The sequence below is a fragment of the Neodiprion fabricii genome, chromosome 2, assembly GCF_021155785.1.
Source record: "Neodiprion fabricii isolate iyNeoFabr1 chromosome 2, iyNeoFabr1.1, whole genome shotgun sequence".
In the NCBI taxonomy this organism is placed as follows: Eukaryota; Metazoa; Arthropoda; class Insecta; order Hymenoptera; family Diprionidae; genus Neodiprion; species Neodiprion fabricii.
Genome location: NC_060240.1, coordinates 34,803,082 through 34,820,605, shown reverse-complemented (window position 1 = coordinate 34,820,605; position 17,524 = coordinate 34,803,082). Strand labels below are relative to the sequence as shown.

Here is a 17,524-nt window from a genome sequence, read left to right as displayed (position 1 = left end):
GAATAAAAAAATATGAATTTTACTTGCAGCCATGATCTTGATAAAGTACGACCTATTTTTCTCTATGCTTTTAATGTACTCATGATGTTAATAATTAGTAAATTCGACATAGTAGAGTTTAACACATTATTCTAATAAAAATTTATTACTTCACACAATACTATTCCAGTTTTAGATCAGTCTCTTATATATTATAATTTTAATAAATTAAGAAATAATTTACAATAGCAGAATAGAAAGAATTACTCAAAAACTCTAACTGTACAAAAAACTTATTGCCATATGAAATCACTTATAACTTCTCATGTCATCTAGCATATTGTCTGAGGAAGTTAAAGTCAAGCTTCGTTCCTCGTGCATTCCTTTGGCATAGTTTATCTGCTGAGACACCTGAAAATAAGAATGTTTATGGCAATACTGATGATTGATCTGAAATTGTAATTGAATTAGTGGAGCAACAATATAATTGTGCGACCTGCAGTTTTATATGCAATTTTAGATATGCATTACATGTAATGATTTGTGTCCTAAGAAACTGATTTAAAATAAAATACAACTCACCCATTTCGCAACTTCTTCACTGTCACATCGAACTTTCGGTCTTCTCAGTAATTCAGGCCCATCCATATTATTAAGTGCTCCAGATTCAGTCCGTGATGTCAACTCAATATAGTACAGTGTTGTCCCATTACTTTCGATTTTATGAGTAGGTTGACAATGAACTAATTCTGCTAGACTCACTTCAGTAACAATACCTTTGGTACCACCAGATATAACTCGGATTCTTTCATTCGATACCAAAACCCGCAAGTCTTCAGTACCACTACGTAAACATTCGTAGGCTACAAATATCTCTGAATAATTGTGGTTATTTATACTGTAAAGAAACTCCTGTCCTTCTGCTTGATGACTATTGTATGGAGGAAGAAGGCCAGCAGGACCAGAAGCCACCCGTGGAGGTCTGTCTCGCTTTGGTATTGCACGATGTGCACTAAAACATAATACACATGTATTATAAGACATGTCAACATATTCATGTTTTCACAATACGCCTCACTGATCAGTTATAATTAATAAAAAATTTAAATACGTTAAATACATACCTCCTACTAGTCTCCCGAACAGCGCTAGCTGTTTCCGTTGCCAGATCCAACACTCCTACAACTGGTTTTGTGATTGTTCCAACAACACCCTTCCCAAAACCAGTGAAGAATCCCTAAAATACAAATTAGCATTAATAAATGAATTACCTTTCTAATTTGCGTGTGTCTCATATGGGGACACAGATCCGGAAAACCCTAATAAATTGTTAGAAAGCACGCTTTCACGTACGTTTAATACTGCTCGGAATGGCTAGGGATGATTTGGATCAGGTGTGTTTAAGAATAGCGATAATTTAGTGAAAATGATAGAAATACATCTTGCACTTAGGGGCATCTTATTTTCCCATAACTACGGTAACAAGTCAGAAAAACTTTATCATTCATTAATAAACTTACAGGGAAACCTTCAGTAGAAGCGCCGTCATATGTTTGTTTGAAAATGCTGGTCATACCACCCAGCAAACCAAATCCAAGACCTTTTAAGCCGGCTACTATATGATCACTACTCCCAGTAGTATTAGCACGAATTCTTTGTCTGGCTTCTTCGTGTCTCTCATCCAGTATAACCCGACCTAACCCATCAGACAAAGATTCCGTAACTTTGGCTGCTGAGTTTGAGATACCATGAGTGACATTTTTGACTAATGTTTTCACACTGCCCTCGTATATAAGTCCTGATACTCCTTCAGACACATCATTTACAAAACCCAATGGGTTCCCCAAAAAGTCCACGGATCCTAAAATAACAGCGGCTTGCCATTTCAACTCCTGGAACAAAACTAGAAATTACTTGATGTTGATGAATTTGCATTACATTTTGACTTATTGATTATTTTTATAGTGATTGACACTGTTCCTCTCTTTCACCTAAGCGTAGTAAATAAATGCTTACAGTGACTTTAGTTTATATTTGTATCATTACTATTAGAACTTACATCTTTGTAATGTTTTAGTATGGAATGCATAAGAAACTGGCTACTTTCAAATGGATGTTTTTTAATAAATGGTTCTAGTTCGATTGTGGCATCCTCAAATTTAATTAACGTCAATCCCAATTTCTTTTTAATAGCTTGAAGTTGTGCAGGTAGTTTAGTTGTCGTCAAAACGCTTAATCTCACCTAGAAATATAAAAAATAGACCCAAAAGTTTCAGTACAGTTTCAGTTCAATTTTGCTCATCTTCATAAACATGTATACAATTGAGTTTTTATATAGTATATTATTCTACATTGTTGCCACGAATTAACTGTCAATTTATAATACACGGTTTACTTACTTGACTGGGCACTAGCTTCAACGTTCCAAAATAATATCTTGTGGCATGGGCAGCAGAAACTTCTGAAATAAATCTTTGTGCTTTGAAATCATTTTCATCCATTGGTGCGTCTAAGTCAGATTTGCTAGCCCCCACAAATGCGGCGAGCCTTAGCAGTAATCTTTCTTCTAAATGCATACAAAGCGGCTTGACGCTAACTATTAGATGTTTATAAATCTCAGCATTTTGATTTTTTGAAGGTAATTTTTCAGATGCTACATGAATCGCTGGTCGACTATCGATATCAGCGCGAGATGATCTTGTGATGTATAATACAGTGGAACATTGGGCTTCGAATAATTGATTGTCGACCTGAACATCTTCCACACTTAATTCCAATGCAGTACTTGTAGGCGTCTGCATAAGTTCCAATGCAATACCAGCCAATCTAGCAAATAACAATTCCTCCGCTGGTCTGCGTGATACTATGGACAGACCTAATCCAGCTGGTAATCTTACACTTAGCTGTAATTCCCAAGTATCTGCATTTGGAGCACTTTGACCAATATGTGTAGGTCGTTGAGTTACTGCAATGTGCGACCAATCGCGTTCTTCGAGTAGCGCAAAGGTTTTTTTCTGTAAATAAAATGTTATAATAAAGAAATTTTGTCACAAGTTACAATGCTTAAAATATTTTTCAGTTTCATTCAATTATTGGAATTTCTCAATCGCCATTGGTACTATTGGGATTTCTAAAACTTGGAATCCATTCTGATAAATTGCTCACTCTTTCTTTGATGTCCAAGACTTGTAATACTCTTGTCGGTCCATCAGTTGAAACTCTAACTGACAAAAAGCCCGAACCAGGGCGCAATCTTTGCCTACCAACGCATTGTTCAATCGGGGGTGGGCTAACATGCATTTGCGGACCAAGAACAGCTTCGCTCCCTGCAAAAAAAATTAGTTGGCATACTACATGCAAGACAATTTTTGAATTGTGGATAAATTAGAATATATACAGATTGAGTTATCCTGGAGTGATAAAATTCTGGAGTTGACACAATGTTTTACTAAACTAGACTTAAAACAGTAGCATTAAGGTAACCAAGAAAATGTTTTTCAACACACAGGTGGATTTGTTATACATATCAATAATTTTTATAATTGTCTAAAAAATGAACTTTCGAAAAAAAATTATCTCAATTGAATTATATGTCTAAAAAAAAAAGGTATTGAAAAAAAATTTCTGCAAATGCAAAAATAAGGGATACTAAAAAAACCAAAAGTGCCAACTCTTTCTTCTTTACTCGGAGATACTCAGCGTACAAATATAATTTACAGATAATCTAAGAAAATATAGCAAATGTTGTTTCTTTTGTTGTGGAGTTTTGCAATAAGAACAAATCTGTGTGCAAATATATTCATAAAGATTTTAGAGAAAAAAATCAGCACCTGTGTGATATACTAAAACTATACGTACACATTTGCCAGCGGGCAACGCCGCACCCTGCAACATTTTATTGCTAAAGTGAGTAATGTGAGAAATAAAGCAAGCTTGCAATGAAAATTTTTCATGGTTGAAAGAAATACTTGACATTTCAACGTAATACACAAGGTTTCTACGTTGTTGTTAATTTTTTCAACTAATTCATGGTATATCGATAGCATAATACTTCCTAAATAATTCATTGGATTGAAAAATTTATTCCTTATAAAAAATACGTTCAACTTATAATCGGGAGAAATTTTTCTAGTCGCACCTTCATGCAGGCCCATAAACCCATCTTTAGATTGAACACACATGTTTTGATGAGCGCAACATAATCTTCCGTCATCTGTGAACTGCCAAGTTTGGGTGGATCTTCTGCGTGGATCTGGCCTCCGCAATGCGAGAGCACAATACGAAAATGGTTGAGGTGCAGTCCCAGCTATGTCCAAAACCAGTACTGTTTCTGGTGCTCTAGAATGTTTATCTCTGGGTGGACTAGAGCCTGTTCGAAATTATGAAAAGCAAATTTCATCTGAATAAAAAGCTCTCAAGGAGTCAGAAATTTATCGAAACATTGCTTTGTTTACCCTCATGCTGCAGCTGGCCGTCGCTAGTCATTCTCCAAAGTTGGGATCTTGCTCCATATTGCTTTCGCCGTAGAGCTACCCAACCCCCAGGGCCAGCTTCTAATACAAGACTCTGCGTTTCTACGTCCAAAGGATCGACACCATTTTCTCTCGAACTTATATCACCATCAGCTTTGAAAGTCCCTGTCCGATTGCAAGATATTATTTAAAGTTGCTCATGAAACCTACTGTTAAAATTCCAGATACAAGCTAATCAATTACCTGTGAAGGCAATATAGATAAAGTTTTCGTATGTCAATCCTCCAGTTTCTCCAAGAATATTTAGATCATATGATGCTGCAACACCTCCAGGGGCAGTTACTGTTAAACTAGCTGAGTGGATTGGCTCGTCTAATGCATAAGGCACGGAAGAATGTGGCCTGACAGTCCACTGTTGGCTCTCTGCTATTCCTGTCTGTAAAGAAACATACAAGGACATTGCATACTTACATCATAACCCTGTCAACAAATTCAATAGCAAATAGAATATAAGTTCAAGGCCAATTGCAAAATTGCTTATGAGGAACGTTACTTACTTGGTTAATGACCAGCGGTACTTCAGAAAAATTATCAACTCTTATTGGTGGCGGCATGGTGTCGGCATCCGTGAATACAACGAAATACGTACTCTCTTGCAGAACTACATCAACTCGTAAGAAATGCATTTTTCCTGCAGCATCTCTGATGTTGATTGTCAGTGAATGATTACCATCTAATCTAATCCCTCCAGACCACATACAGTTGGTTACATCAATCACTCTGACACACAAAAGTTGGTCTTTATCCAATCTAGGCCAGTGGAATGGCATATAACAGTCTGGCATTGCTGTTATATATGTTGCTTGTGCGTCTGGGTGGCTCTGCAAATTTTAAAAATGAATCAATATTTAAAAAATATAGACGAAAAATTTAGAACTATAGAAATCGATGCGAATTGAAGTCCGCAACATACATAATTAGCTTGAAAATATCTTCTTTGACTATATTCCAAAGTTGTCATTTTTTATTAAGACTTTTTTAGGTATGACGTTTAGGTATGACCTACCTCGATAGGCAACTTACAACTGGTATTACAAAAAAAACAGAAAATAATAACTATCAGAGTCGCTGACACTGCCGAGTGGATCCCATTGGAGCCAGCAGCAGTAAAGCTATTAAGCATAATTTTCTTACCACTGTAGTAGTGAAGCACTTTTGAGCCAATTCCAAGGTACAGGATGATCTATTGTGCAACTGATATCTGGGCGACAGTGTGACAACGGTAGTAGCACTATATCTGCCTCGTGCTGCTCTAGTCGCCACACCAATTAAGTATACAATGTCTGGTCTTCCATCACGTAAGCTAACCCGTAGACGGTGTACCTAAAAAGTTGAGGTAATTCAGTGTTTTAAGATGTATATGTACTTTTTAGTTTCAGTGTCATTACCACCTATTATAGTATTATGTATGTATCTAATATGCCTAGAAATCAATATGGGACTGACTTGAACACCAAGTTGCAGGTGGAATTGTTGACACCATTGCGGAGATCCATATGGATGTACTCCAGTCCCAACTCTGACAACTAATGTTCTGCTTGCCTCGTCATCACTAAATGAAAATAATAATGGAGCCACCATTCGAGCTCTTTCATGTTCTTCAAACTGACCAGCCGTTTCTACACCTACACCTTCTTGTCTAAATACCAATGGCAATCCTGTTTTATTTATGATCCAATACGGCGCAGTTATATTAATTCGCAATGCTGAGCCTTTTTCCACGACAACTGCAGCATTCAAAAATAGTATTCTGCCAGAAGAATCCGTCAGCCTCATTCGACCCGTAAAAGAGGTACTGTTTTGAGGCAACAATAGCTGTAAGAAAATGTATTTTCACATACCAAAATAAGCATTTGAATCAGTGGGCCATTATTTATTTATTTTTTTTCATGATAGTCCCTCAGTAGTTAATCTCTCACCGTTCCAACACCTGGATATCCTTCCAATTGAATGTTTATTTCTAATGGTCCATCGTTATTTGAAATATGTAGATCAGCATTCCTGCCTGGAGGAATTCTGCTACTTTCAGATCCAGCAGTGTATGCTATCTCATGTGGAAGCAAATTAGTTAAGGTGATAGGAGCCAGGAATAGGATGGTATGTGCTGGAATTGTTGGAGCTGTTTGACTGGCATCAGGCGGGTAGTTATCCCGTTTTATGGCAACACACATTCTGCAATGAATATACATTTACAGATACATATTACACATTCCGCCAGACAGTACAATTTTACAATTAACTCCAAATCTTTCAATATACCTGAATACATGATTTTGATTAGTTTTACAAGTGGTATGAATTTCAGTTACTTCTGATGGTTTCCTCACAATTGACCAATCAATAGGTTCTACGCAAAACTGAAACAACCGGTTTGGATATATTGGCCTCAGCCACATATGTGCTCCCGTATGCAACAACGGTACTGATACCACTGTTTTCGCAGCTACTTGCAATATTTTTCCATTTACAGTTGGACCCACCAAAGGAACTGTAAAAAACGTCATGAGGTTAATTTTGTCTCATATACACTTCAGTTTGAAGAGAATACTAAATCATTCTGTATCAGTTCTGATATCAATAAAATTATAAAAGTAATCATATACTAACTTCCATGGTGATTGACTGGTTTTTCCAGTTTAATTTCCACAGCATAGTCCAGTTTATTGATAACTTGTAGAGCAGATCTAACAGTCACAAGTTTCCGTGCTGATCCTTCGAGTTCAACAGCAAAAACAACTCTAGCCTTTGGAAACATTAATTGCGACTGGGAACAATAAAAAGAAATTGCATATTGCGATAAATTCATATTATAATAAAAACAACATACAGTTTTTTTAACAAAACTCATTTAAATCGATAGAATATGCAGACTTGTCTTAATTCTAGCTATGTAGTAAAATTTCATTGTGTTACCTGTGAACTACCAATGATATCTGCATTTGCATGACGAAAGTAAACTCCAACTCTGTCAACAGTGACAGGTTCCACTGCTCTCCAGCCATCTACTAAAACAGATACTTGATGTCTTCTGACAATATGTGTAGAATGGTGCCTCAACTTTCCTCTACCTTCAAATGTGAAGGGAATTGTTTCTCCTGGAGAAACTTCGATCCAAGTCATGTCTAGTTCCAACGTATTATTCGCCTTTGAACTACCACTAAAATCGCTGACGGTATCTGCTGTTGCAATAATGGTTTTAAACCACAATTTAGATCCAGTTTCATTTTTTAATGCAAAGGGAACAAACGGTGATCGTCTACGATATCCTGGAGGACTTCCAAATGACTTGCTCAGTGCTGAATCTTTATTAGACAAGTAATAATCTTGCATCCAATTGTCTTTAACCAATTTTACAAGTTCTACCAAGGTCGATGTTATATTAACATTAACTGAGTCCTCAGAATTAATTGAAACTTGGAATCTTTTCAAAGCTAATGAATTTGTGAGAGTTTGTTCCCACTGAAATGTAGCTCTCCACGGTTCTATAAATGGTTCCCAGCCACTCAAGACTCTGTTGTAATAGTCTACGCTGAAATTCGCTGATGCTGTCCCAGGTCCTGGTAATGACTGTTTCAGTGATAGTTCTGACATTGTCATTTCTAACAGAGGTACATCGGCATCTCTACAATCATCTATAATGCAAATTCTTAAACATGGAGTTTGTAGCTCCATATCTTGAACAAAAAGTAGGTTACTCGCACTGACTTGAGTATTCGGAACAGCATTTTGTGTTAGCCATAGAGCAGCATCGTCAAGTTGACCATTACAGCGATCTAGAGCTGCTTCACAATCAGTTTCTGCAAATCCAAGAGCAGAAAGTTTCATAACATGGCTCTTCGCATTAGCTGGTGGTCCATTAGACCGTTGCTTAGCCCACAAAGTTTGTTTAGGAAGTGAATGGAGCATTCTAGTGAACATTGTAATGTCGTGGTAGCTTAATCTCACACTCAACGGTTGCAGTTGTATCTCTAGACACTTCTCTTGTGTTAAGTCAAAGCTCGCCCCAACTGGATCAATGATAGACAATGCTGTTTCATCTTCAAGTCCTAAAATGCAGGAAAATAATTCGCAACGCGATAAATTGCAAGATAGTGGTTTTTCCCCAAATTGGGGTGCCGATCTGTATGCCAACACTGTAGTAGATTTTAATATGACCGCATTGGTATCCCAGAGTGCAGTATTCTCAACAATGACTAACTCAGAATCTGTAATATTGAGTTTCAGTTCAAATGGTATGTTATTCGTTACATTGGTCTCATCGTTGTCTTGTAGAACAACCATTGGAACAATTCCAATTATTGGATCAGGTTCGGGTGCGTTCAAAATTATGAAGTCTTTAACTGCTTCCCACCAATCCAGTATTGCAGTAAGTCGCATACTATGTAATATGATTGTAGTAGCTACGTTATGTCTTCGTCTTCTATGATGCACTTCGGCTTGAACGTGATTCTCAATACTCCCTGAATTTCTTAAGGGCTGTAGAATACTCGTGAAAACATTTGATCGGTGGTTGACAGGTTCATCTTGGAATCGGGTATCAGTTACCAAAATTTCTTGAGAAACCAAATCTATATCTTGCGAGCCATCACTCAATGAATCCAAAGTAAGCCGTGATTTTATAAAGTTAACACATGCCAGAGCAGCTAAGCCATGGTTTGGATGCAATGCAACGGTAACATTAACCAATTCTAGGCTAATACATGACTTAGTCCATACTTTCTCAGACGTATCTTCCATATTATTGAAATATTCGTCATTATTCAGATCTTCCATCAACAGACGTAAGTCATCCAAACTTTCGCCAATGTTATAAGAAAGTAATCCACGAATCAACATATACTGCGCTGGATCTAGTGCACAATCCATTGTAGACAAAATTCCGTGAATGCTCCAGTCTGGAAAATCCCTGCTGATGTATGTGTCTAAATTTCTCTCTACTTCAAGCTTCAAGTGGCACTTTTCTGTTAATAAGGATGGACCTAGCTTTTCTACTAAGAAACTACCTATGGTTAAAACGTCTATGCTATGACAATGATCATCAGACTTAAGTCTTTTTGCTGTATAAACATCCATGTTAACTAATTCCAGTAGCATTACATCTATAAGACAAGTTTTCACTTTATCGGCGAATTTGAAAGAATTGTGAGCACTCAATTCTCCAAGGTTTAAAAGAATCAATTCCTCTGATCGTGAGCTCACAGGAAGTAATATAACTGGTGCACCAGCATGAAGTTCAAAGGACAAGCGCATATCTCTTTTGTTCACATCTAGTACAGTTCCTCCGTCATTTCGAAGATTTACCATAACAGTTCTTAGTTGAGAAAAGTGTGCAAAAAAGGCCTGCAACTCTGCTAGAAATCTTTGTGTGTGGACATAATGTACTGCTGACATTTTTAACTTTAGTTGTGCGTCATAAGGTCTGTCTTGAGCATCCAGGTAACTCAAATATTGAAAATTAAGCGCTTCCCTACCAGATGATAAAAATCTTTCACGATAAAGTCTGCCATGAGGAGTCAAATCCAATAAAGACATGGATCCAAGTGATCCGGATGTTTTAGTTCTGTGGCTTGATTTTAGAATATGTACACTTGCATTTGATATATTTGCTTTTGCAATTTCCCTTTCCAATTGTGTTAAAACTAGAGTCAGAGACCTTATTTCAACTTCTATTTCAGAGTATAATGGAAACTCTTCAGTTCCATCAACTTGATCAACATCTAAAAACTCTTCATGCAAAGTTACATGGGGATCTGAATTAACTGGAGATCCAATTCCTAGAAAATCAAGTACAACCATCCAAGATTCAACACTAACCACTAGATCCAGACAGTTAAAATCGACACAGATAGATTTCCGTTGTATTTCGTTGTCTGTGATCATCGGATCTACTTGTGTCATGGTTATGCTGATCAATACCAAATTTTCTTCACTAACTATTGCTCCAGGTGAAGGCGGTGGAGTATTTGGTGTATCTAGCTGCGAAATAGGTTGTCTCCGCCAATGTGCAGGTACAGCTCCATATAAAGTATCTGTTTCAAGTCTATCGGGTAAACTACCCCTGCCGAAATCGCGTTTCCACCTTTGCACAAACGGCAAATCAGGGCATGACTTTGAAACACCAGCTGGTAGTTTTGCTCGAATAGGTGCTGAAGATTGCATCATGTATCTATGTCTAGATCCAACTGGACACAAAAGGTCTTCCATAAGTAAGGATTTGAGTGCTACTTCTATTGTAGATTCACATTTTGTTAGCTTTTCGTACTTGACGACAAAGTCTTGCATTGACAAATCCACTAGAGGTTGTTCTAGGTGATCTTGCTTTAATTCTACACTCAGCACGGGCAGTTCAAACAAAACCTTTATTGAAAGGTCAAATCTCTCAGAATAGTTAGATACTTTGGCGCTTGTACTTTTTTGCTCTGTTGGAACTAGTTCTATATTGGAACTATTCACCAATCTATGAACTGTGTCTAAAAGTTGCTCATACTGTCCTCGGGATAGTGATACTTTTAAAGGAGTTACTACAGTGCCACGAACTTGAATGACAGGATTATTTGGATGCTCACATTCTAGTGAAAAACTTGGAGTCATGACTAAACTCGCATGTTCCTTCTCTAAAGCTATTCTCAATCCAGTATCATGTAAAATGGGTTTCCCATATTCCTTGCAGCAATACATTTCTTCAGCTCTCATCGGAGAAGTTCCAGTAACCAAATTACCTTTCAATGAAGTATCCAAAGAGTATAAATTCATATCACGCACTTCCAAAGTTAATTTTTGATTCGCAGTCTGATCAATTGGCGGATCATGTTGCAAAGCCATTGTACCTAGATGGGCAACGAAAACTTGAGTGCTATGAGAAGATCGCGGCAGTACTAGAACTGGACTGTCTAAGACAGCATCGAGTTTTAAACACAATGATCCACAATTGTCTGTGCCATCTAAAGATAAGCTTGGTAAACGTTTTCGAGGTGGTGCTGCCCATTCCTCTGCATGGACTAATCCAATTGCCATGTCTGTAGCAGCCGCTCCGATTTGGCGAGCGAAGTTACTCAAATATTGCTTGAATTCATCTGCACATGACCGTAGCTCAGATATTAGATGAGGAGCATGCGTGTACCAGACACTTCCAATGCGGATAGTTACTTCAGCTAATGTTACAAAACTATCTGACTGAGATAGTTGTTTATAACATCTATTCACGGAAAATCGAAAGGCTTCTGGCTGGCTGGATAAATTTGCAAAATGCTCCAACGGGTGGTGGGGTGGATCGGCGATCGGATCCCTGCCAACGCTCAAGATTCTTTGATGCATTTTCCCTGTCAGAGTCTGATCCAGTACTTGTAAGCCTCCTAATGATCCCGAAACTTGAGCATTACTGTCTAGAGTTGCTTGTATTCTAGCATCCGACATAGTTGCTGTAGCTATCTTCTGACCAATCAGTTGACTGTCTTGCATAACAGCTCGTAGAAGTAGAACGTTTAATCTGTGAAAATCGAACGTGATTTCTGTTCTTGTCAATGTTTTCGTTTCGAGAGTTTGACTTGTTAAGGAACCAAGTCTTTCTACACGTTTCGAAATTGATTTATGCGTAGGAAACACTCTTCTCACAAAGCCTATCAGCTCTACTATGGTCTCTTGATTGGCAATTATATCCAAGTTATTGAATTGTATGTTAGCAACGCGAATATTTTCCGAGATATCATCTACTAGGACTAGTTCGATGGTAATTAAAGCCTCAGAATCTAACTGATCTAGTCCTATAAAGGAATTGGTTTTTGGAGGACTAGACGTCTTGGAGTCCCTAACTAGTGTGGACAAAGCTCGAGTTAGAGCAACGGGAGATGTTAATCTTCTAGGTAAAGTTGGATCTGGGGATCCTGGAGACACTGGTGATGTTGGAGAAACCGGTTCAGAGTCTCGCAGACTACCTGATACACTATCCATTCCCACATGCTTGTGACTAGCAACCAAAAGTTCAAAATCTGGTCCAAATTCTTGTAGAGCATCAACAAGGAGCAGGCTGTGAACCGACAGTGATGCACTCAGATCAGCTGGCCTTTTGCTCAATGCAATTCTGACTCCAGAGACTTGGAGTTCTGCAACGCTGCGTCCCCGTGATTGTAGTTCAAATGTCATTTGATCAATTATAAACTGAATCATCATTAACCGGGATAATGTTCTGTCAGGACTTTCCTCTTTTTTCGGACTTCCGGGTTCCAGGCTTTCTATGTTCCCCTTCTCATTTTCAGATACATTAGATAACTGCAATAATAAATTATACATTGAACGTATGGCTTCAACTTTTTGCTCATTCACATGTACAACCAATCTGGGTAAATTGCCGGACACTGTGATCGAAGGAAACTGGGGATCTGTAGTTGTTACCACACGTCTCTCAATCTGAAGTGAAATATTGAATCGTTCCAACACGTGTAAACTAGACATTCCCCTGGTACGTGCGTGCTTCCAATGATCTCGTACTTTGCCAACCAAAACTTGTAAGTCTGATAATTCTACAACATATTGATCATAGAGCTTCTGATGCAATACCGCATCTGATAAACCTTGAAGATCTTGCAATGAGCCATTCTCTTTGCTTCCAGGTGGAGTAGAGCAAGGTGTTGCATATTTCTCATCATCATCACTGTTTGATGACCCAGGTCTGATTATAACTTCATCTTTTTCTGCGCCATTAGTCAAATGCAACCTTCCAAAATCAACAACAATGACCGCAGCATTCGAGTCTGTAAATCTCTCGACTAACAAAATTTGTGGTGCTGAGATATCAAACTGTAAATCCCACGTGGTACGATGAACTAGATCACCCTCCAAAATTTGTTCCCAATTCTTCATAAGCTGTTTACGTGTTCTGCGTTTCATAGCTTGTAATTTTTGGTTTGATGCATGTCTGTATGGTTTACAAGTGAAGTCAATTAGCCAACGCATTGCGACTGGGTTATATACAACATCGAGTGACTTGGAATTGACTTGCAGAGAATGATCTGTGTTTGTATGAAATGGTTTTTTCTCGTAAATGAGTTCGAAAAGGGGCTGCATTGGTAACTTATCTGAGGAGCCTCGTAATCTATTAGTGGCAACAGATGCAGTCTGCGGTTGTACCAATACTGGAAAAGTAGAACTTTCCGTCAAATAATCATGTAAAAACAAAGCTCCTAAGCTTATGGAAAATCTGTGTGACCCATATCTCGGTCGGGACTCATAATTCAGATTAACTTTTTCGAATTGTAGTTCCATAACAGTTTGAGTATCCTCTGTGTTACATTTACATGTACAAAGCCGTACCGCGCCCTTTGACAATGTGAAATTGAATTGCCCAAAAATAGTATCTCTTCGTATCAAAGTATCATCGTCCATAGTATCAGCTAGTGCATCTAAAAGTTCTCCTTCGAATGTGGATGAACTTTGAATATTATTGTTGGATGTTTTTGAATACCAGCCCCACCACTGGGGAAACCACTGCACAAGCATGCCTCGACCTTGTGGTGACGCAGGTGTATTAGCCTGTGGTATTTTCGGTGGTCTTACTCTTGCCATTGCCAACTCTCGCAAAATCCTTAACTCATCAAAGCTGCGCTCTGTTTCGACAGTATCTTTAAATTGCTTAGTTTCTGCAGTAAGAATTGTTGTAGGAGTACCTGAAAATGAAAACCACATTCTTTGTTTATATTACATAAAGCAAAAATTCACCAAGTAATAATTATATCAAATAAATAAGTATTAAATTTAGAAAACGAAAAATTTGAATTTGAAACTTTGCCAATTTTGCTATTATCTATATACAACACATTCACCTCACATTTGTCTGGCTACCATCTTCAATAGCAGTCAGTGTACCGAAACAATACTGTGTTTGACATTTGCTATATCTTGGTATCTATTGACAGGGTGTCTAGTGTCAATAACAAATCATTCCCTGACATTTCCCGGTTATTCCAGACGGATGCAAATTCTCTAACAGTTCCCAGTTTTCCAGATTTCCCTGACATCAAGATACCCTGATTTAGCATACCGCTAATGTTCGTCATGCTCAAAGTTTAATTGAAATAATATTTACTAAAACTGACCTAATAGCTTTGTGCACACCTCAACGTATAGGACATTCTCTTTGCCTCTTTCAATGATATCCTCCCAAGACATCTTCACTTTGAGGGCTTCCCTGCCTATGTGACAGCGAGCGGCATATCTCCACCATTCTTTGGGAGCAGTACTAATCGACACATTGGGTCGGCAACGTCTTTGTTGCTTTTGACGGTCAATATATTCTAATTTCTTAATACACATAACAATTTGTTCGTACTGCCACTGTAAATAATTACAGTAGTTGACAACAGTAACATAAACACATTTGTGGAAGTTTTCATACTCACGTCAATAACAGATAGTGGAACCTGATCCAATAACAAATCGACTATCAGTCTTGGTTTATTTACAGACCGTAAAGGTCTCTCTGATCTGTCTCGCTTGATATGTGCCTGTGCACTTACAGGAGATAAAATATGTTTATGCTTTCCTTTTTTGGACTCACTCATTGCAATCTGAAAATAATGCAAATGAACTTAGAGACGATTACTCACTTTGGGACAGACAAAAGTTTAATCATTCCTGAGATGTCTACTGAAAACGAATAAACAGAAGCATTTGAATTAATTGAACAATAGACATGTCTTTTTCTCTGTATAAGCTACCAAAAATCAATAATTATTCAATAATACTATATGCGAGATATTTGTCAGAACGATTTTAGGTGAATAAATCTGTTCAACCTGTGGCCAAAATGTTAAAAAAAAATTTGCTTAATAAAGAAGTTAGCAAAATTTATTTGTAATTATGTATATGTGAAGTGTTTGTGTTACTAAGTCTTAATGGTTTGGTCAAGGATGTTGATCTGCATCCAGGTACTCACAGCTAAGTCACCAAGATTTAAGTTACCAAGGAGTTCTTCTTTTTTCACATGATCCCAATAGACAGACAGGCCCCCAAGTTCCATTAATTTAAATGAAGCATCCCCGAGATTCCAAGATGTCGAGCCTGGTATCCAGCTAGCGTCACAGCTCTGCGTCGTTAATGCCCCTATCGTGACACCAAATGCAATTCCCGTTCCTGTAATGCATAGCAAAATTATGAAGACAATTGAGATCATTTACGTCTTGGGCACTACTCACCATCATGCGAGGACAGCGTAACATCATCTTCGTACCTAAAGTGTACATCCTTTATATTGAGTTGTAGGTTTTCGATTATATTTGTTACTAGTGATGTACCATAGTTTAGCCACGAACTGTAGCTGGTAGCATAATATCCAGGCTCGCGTTCTGTATCTGCTCGCCACCTTGCCTCCAGCATATCTAATCGACCCAGTTTGTATTCTTGGGCGGCATGTTCCTCTGCCTCGTTGTCATACTATGAAATTAATGGCATGACTGTTGCTTTAACAGGTCACTTGATTATAGGAAGAACGTCATATGTATGTGTGAACTAACCTCGTTGAGGCATATTGGCCCTGCCACTAGATATAATTGTTCTATAACTATCACCCATGGTGCAGTACGAATTTGTGTTACTGGTACATGCAGGCGAACTTTGCCCACGAATCCTGCTTTGACCTCAACTGGGAATCCGATATGTCGTAGAGCTTCTCGTTTTAAAGGCAAATTTTCTAATTCCACCTCACCTGTGGAAAGATAATTAAGTATGAATGTTTTTTCTAGTGGATAATCGAGTTAGAGTATTCGCAAATGACCCATGTTAGGAACTTACTTTTAAAGATTGATTCATTGATTTCAATATATCAAAACAAAATTAATTCTTAGAGTACCGTAACCTTACCTGACAGTAGAGCGATGCTTAATTGATCAGTGTTTAAATTTTCCACATACTTTCCCAAGTAATTGTTCAGTATCCAAGCAACAAGGCCTTCCAACATGATGACAAGTGAGTTTTAAATTTAGATATTATAGTACACCACGTAAGATATTATGCGTACTGAATATTTTTTTAAGATTATGAATGTAGAAATTTATCAGCATACATAGAGTGACATTTCTTTATAACGACAATTCTTGTTAATTCTAGTTGTCGACAATTACTCATTTAACTAACATTTATAACATGTTACTAAATGACAGTTATTTTTTATGATTTATTGAAACTCTTGTCCCTTCAAATCGTCGGTTAATTTCATTAACAAGATTCATTATGCATCTAACTTTCAATTTGACTACCGCTGACAAGAAGCACGAACTTAAATGGTGTCGCAGTAATCGTACACATTAGGTTTATTTTTTGTATCACCAGCGTCGCTGGTGTTCCATTAGCACCGAAGTGTCATTGGTTGCAGGGATGCTCTACTGCCTTATACCAGAGATGATCTCTGCTTATACTCTCCCGCTCCGCCGTATTGGTACGTGATCAGTGGTACTTATGGAACATTAATGCTCTCTTATTTGTTGACTGAGCCTTAGTCAACGTCTTATTTTGGGAAACGATATAGGTACATTATTTGTAAATGAAGTTCGTGCTCCTTGTACAGTCTCCATGACCGCTGATCTCAGTTCTCTGGTTAGGGCATGAACAACAAATCAGTAACAGATGTAGGACTTGGCGCATCATTATGGACTACTGAATGGACGCTTTACTCATCAAGTGTCTGGTCTGGCCTTTATCGCAACGGCGGTTTGCGCGGTATTTTCGAAACCGAAAGCTTATTTGTACACTGAACGGCTGAGCTATATTGGGTGCTTTCCATTCACTGACTCAAGTCGACTTGTGTTGCTATTTCTGGTGTATTCCTTTACCCAGATTGGCCGGTTACACCAGAAATAGCGACACAAGTCGATTTGAGTCAGTAAATGGAAAACACCCATTGGGTACGACTCGTAATATATAAATTAGGGTAACCGTCTTTATCAACAGCCTTCAGTCACTGCTACTGGTCCATAAAGTTATGACTATGTACTTGTCTTTAGCAGTCAGCAGATAGCGGCTAGAGT

General features: G+C 37.9%; 1 protein-coding gene across 3 annotated transcripts; it reads right to left on the bottom strand.

Moving 5' to 3' along the window:
• Positions 1 to 126: 126 nt before the first annotated feature.
• Positions 127 to 17,067, bottom strand: LOC124176736 (vacuolar protein sorting-associated protein 13D). 3 transcript variants are annotated; one of them, XM_046558366.1, is made up of 24 exons: positions 16,362 to 16,855; positions 16,016 to 16,206; positions 15,698 to 15,935; positions 15,439 to 15,635; positions 14,903 to 15,070; positions 14,600 to 14,837; positions 7,425 to 14,170; positions 7,119 to 7,275; positions 6,771 to 6,999; positions 6,431 to 6,683; positions 5,958 to 6,326; positions 5,646 to 5,834; positions 5,009 to 5,332; positions 4,695 to 4,887; positions 4,434 to 4,616; positions 4,118 to 4,348; positions 3,838 to 3,864; positions 3,145 to 3,305; positions 2,379 to 2,993; positions 2,039 to 2,221; positions 1,500 to 1,871; positions 1,104 to 1,216; positions 562 to 991; positions 127 to 390 (listed from the first exon to the last, which is right to left on the bottom strand). In XM_046558366.1, the coding sequence occupies exons 1-24, from the start codon at positions 16,456 to 16,458 to the stop codon at positions 289 to 291; spliced, it is 12,006 nt and encodes a 4,001-aa protein (XP_046414322.1). In that variant the 5' UTR covers positions 16,459 to 16,855; the 3' UTR covers positions 127 to 288. The 3 variants fall into 3 exon arrangements, with proteins under 3 accessions (XP_046414322.1, XP_046414323.1, XP_046414324.1); XM_046558367.1 differs by lacking the exon at positions 3,838 to 3,864 and having other exon boundaries at positions 16,362 to 16,854; XM_046558368.1 differs by lacking the exons at positions 127 to 390; positions 562 to 991; positions 1,104 to 1,216 and having other exon boundaries at positions 1,745 to 1,882; positions 16,362 to 17,067.
• Positions 17,068 to 17,524: the final 457 nt, after the last annotated feature.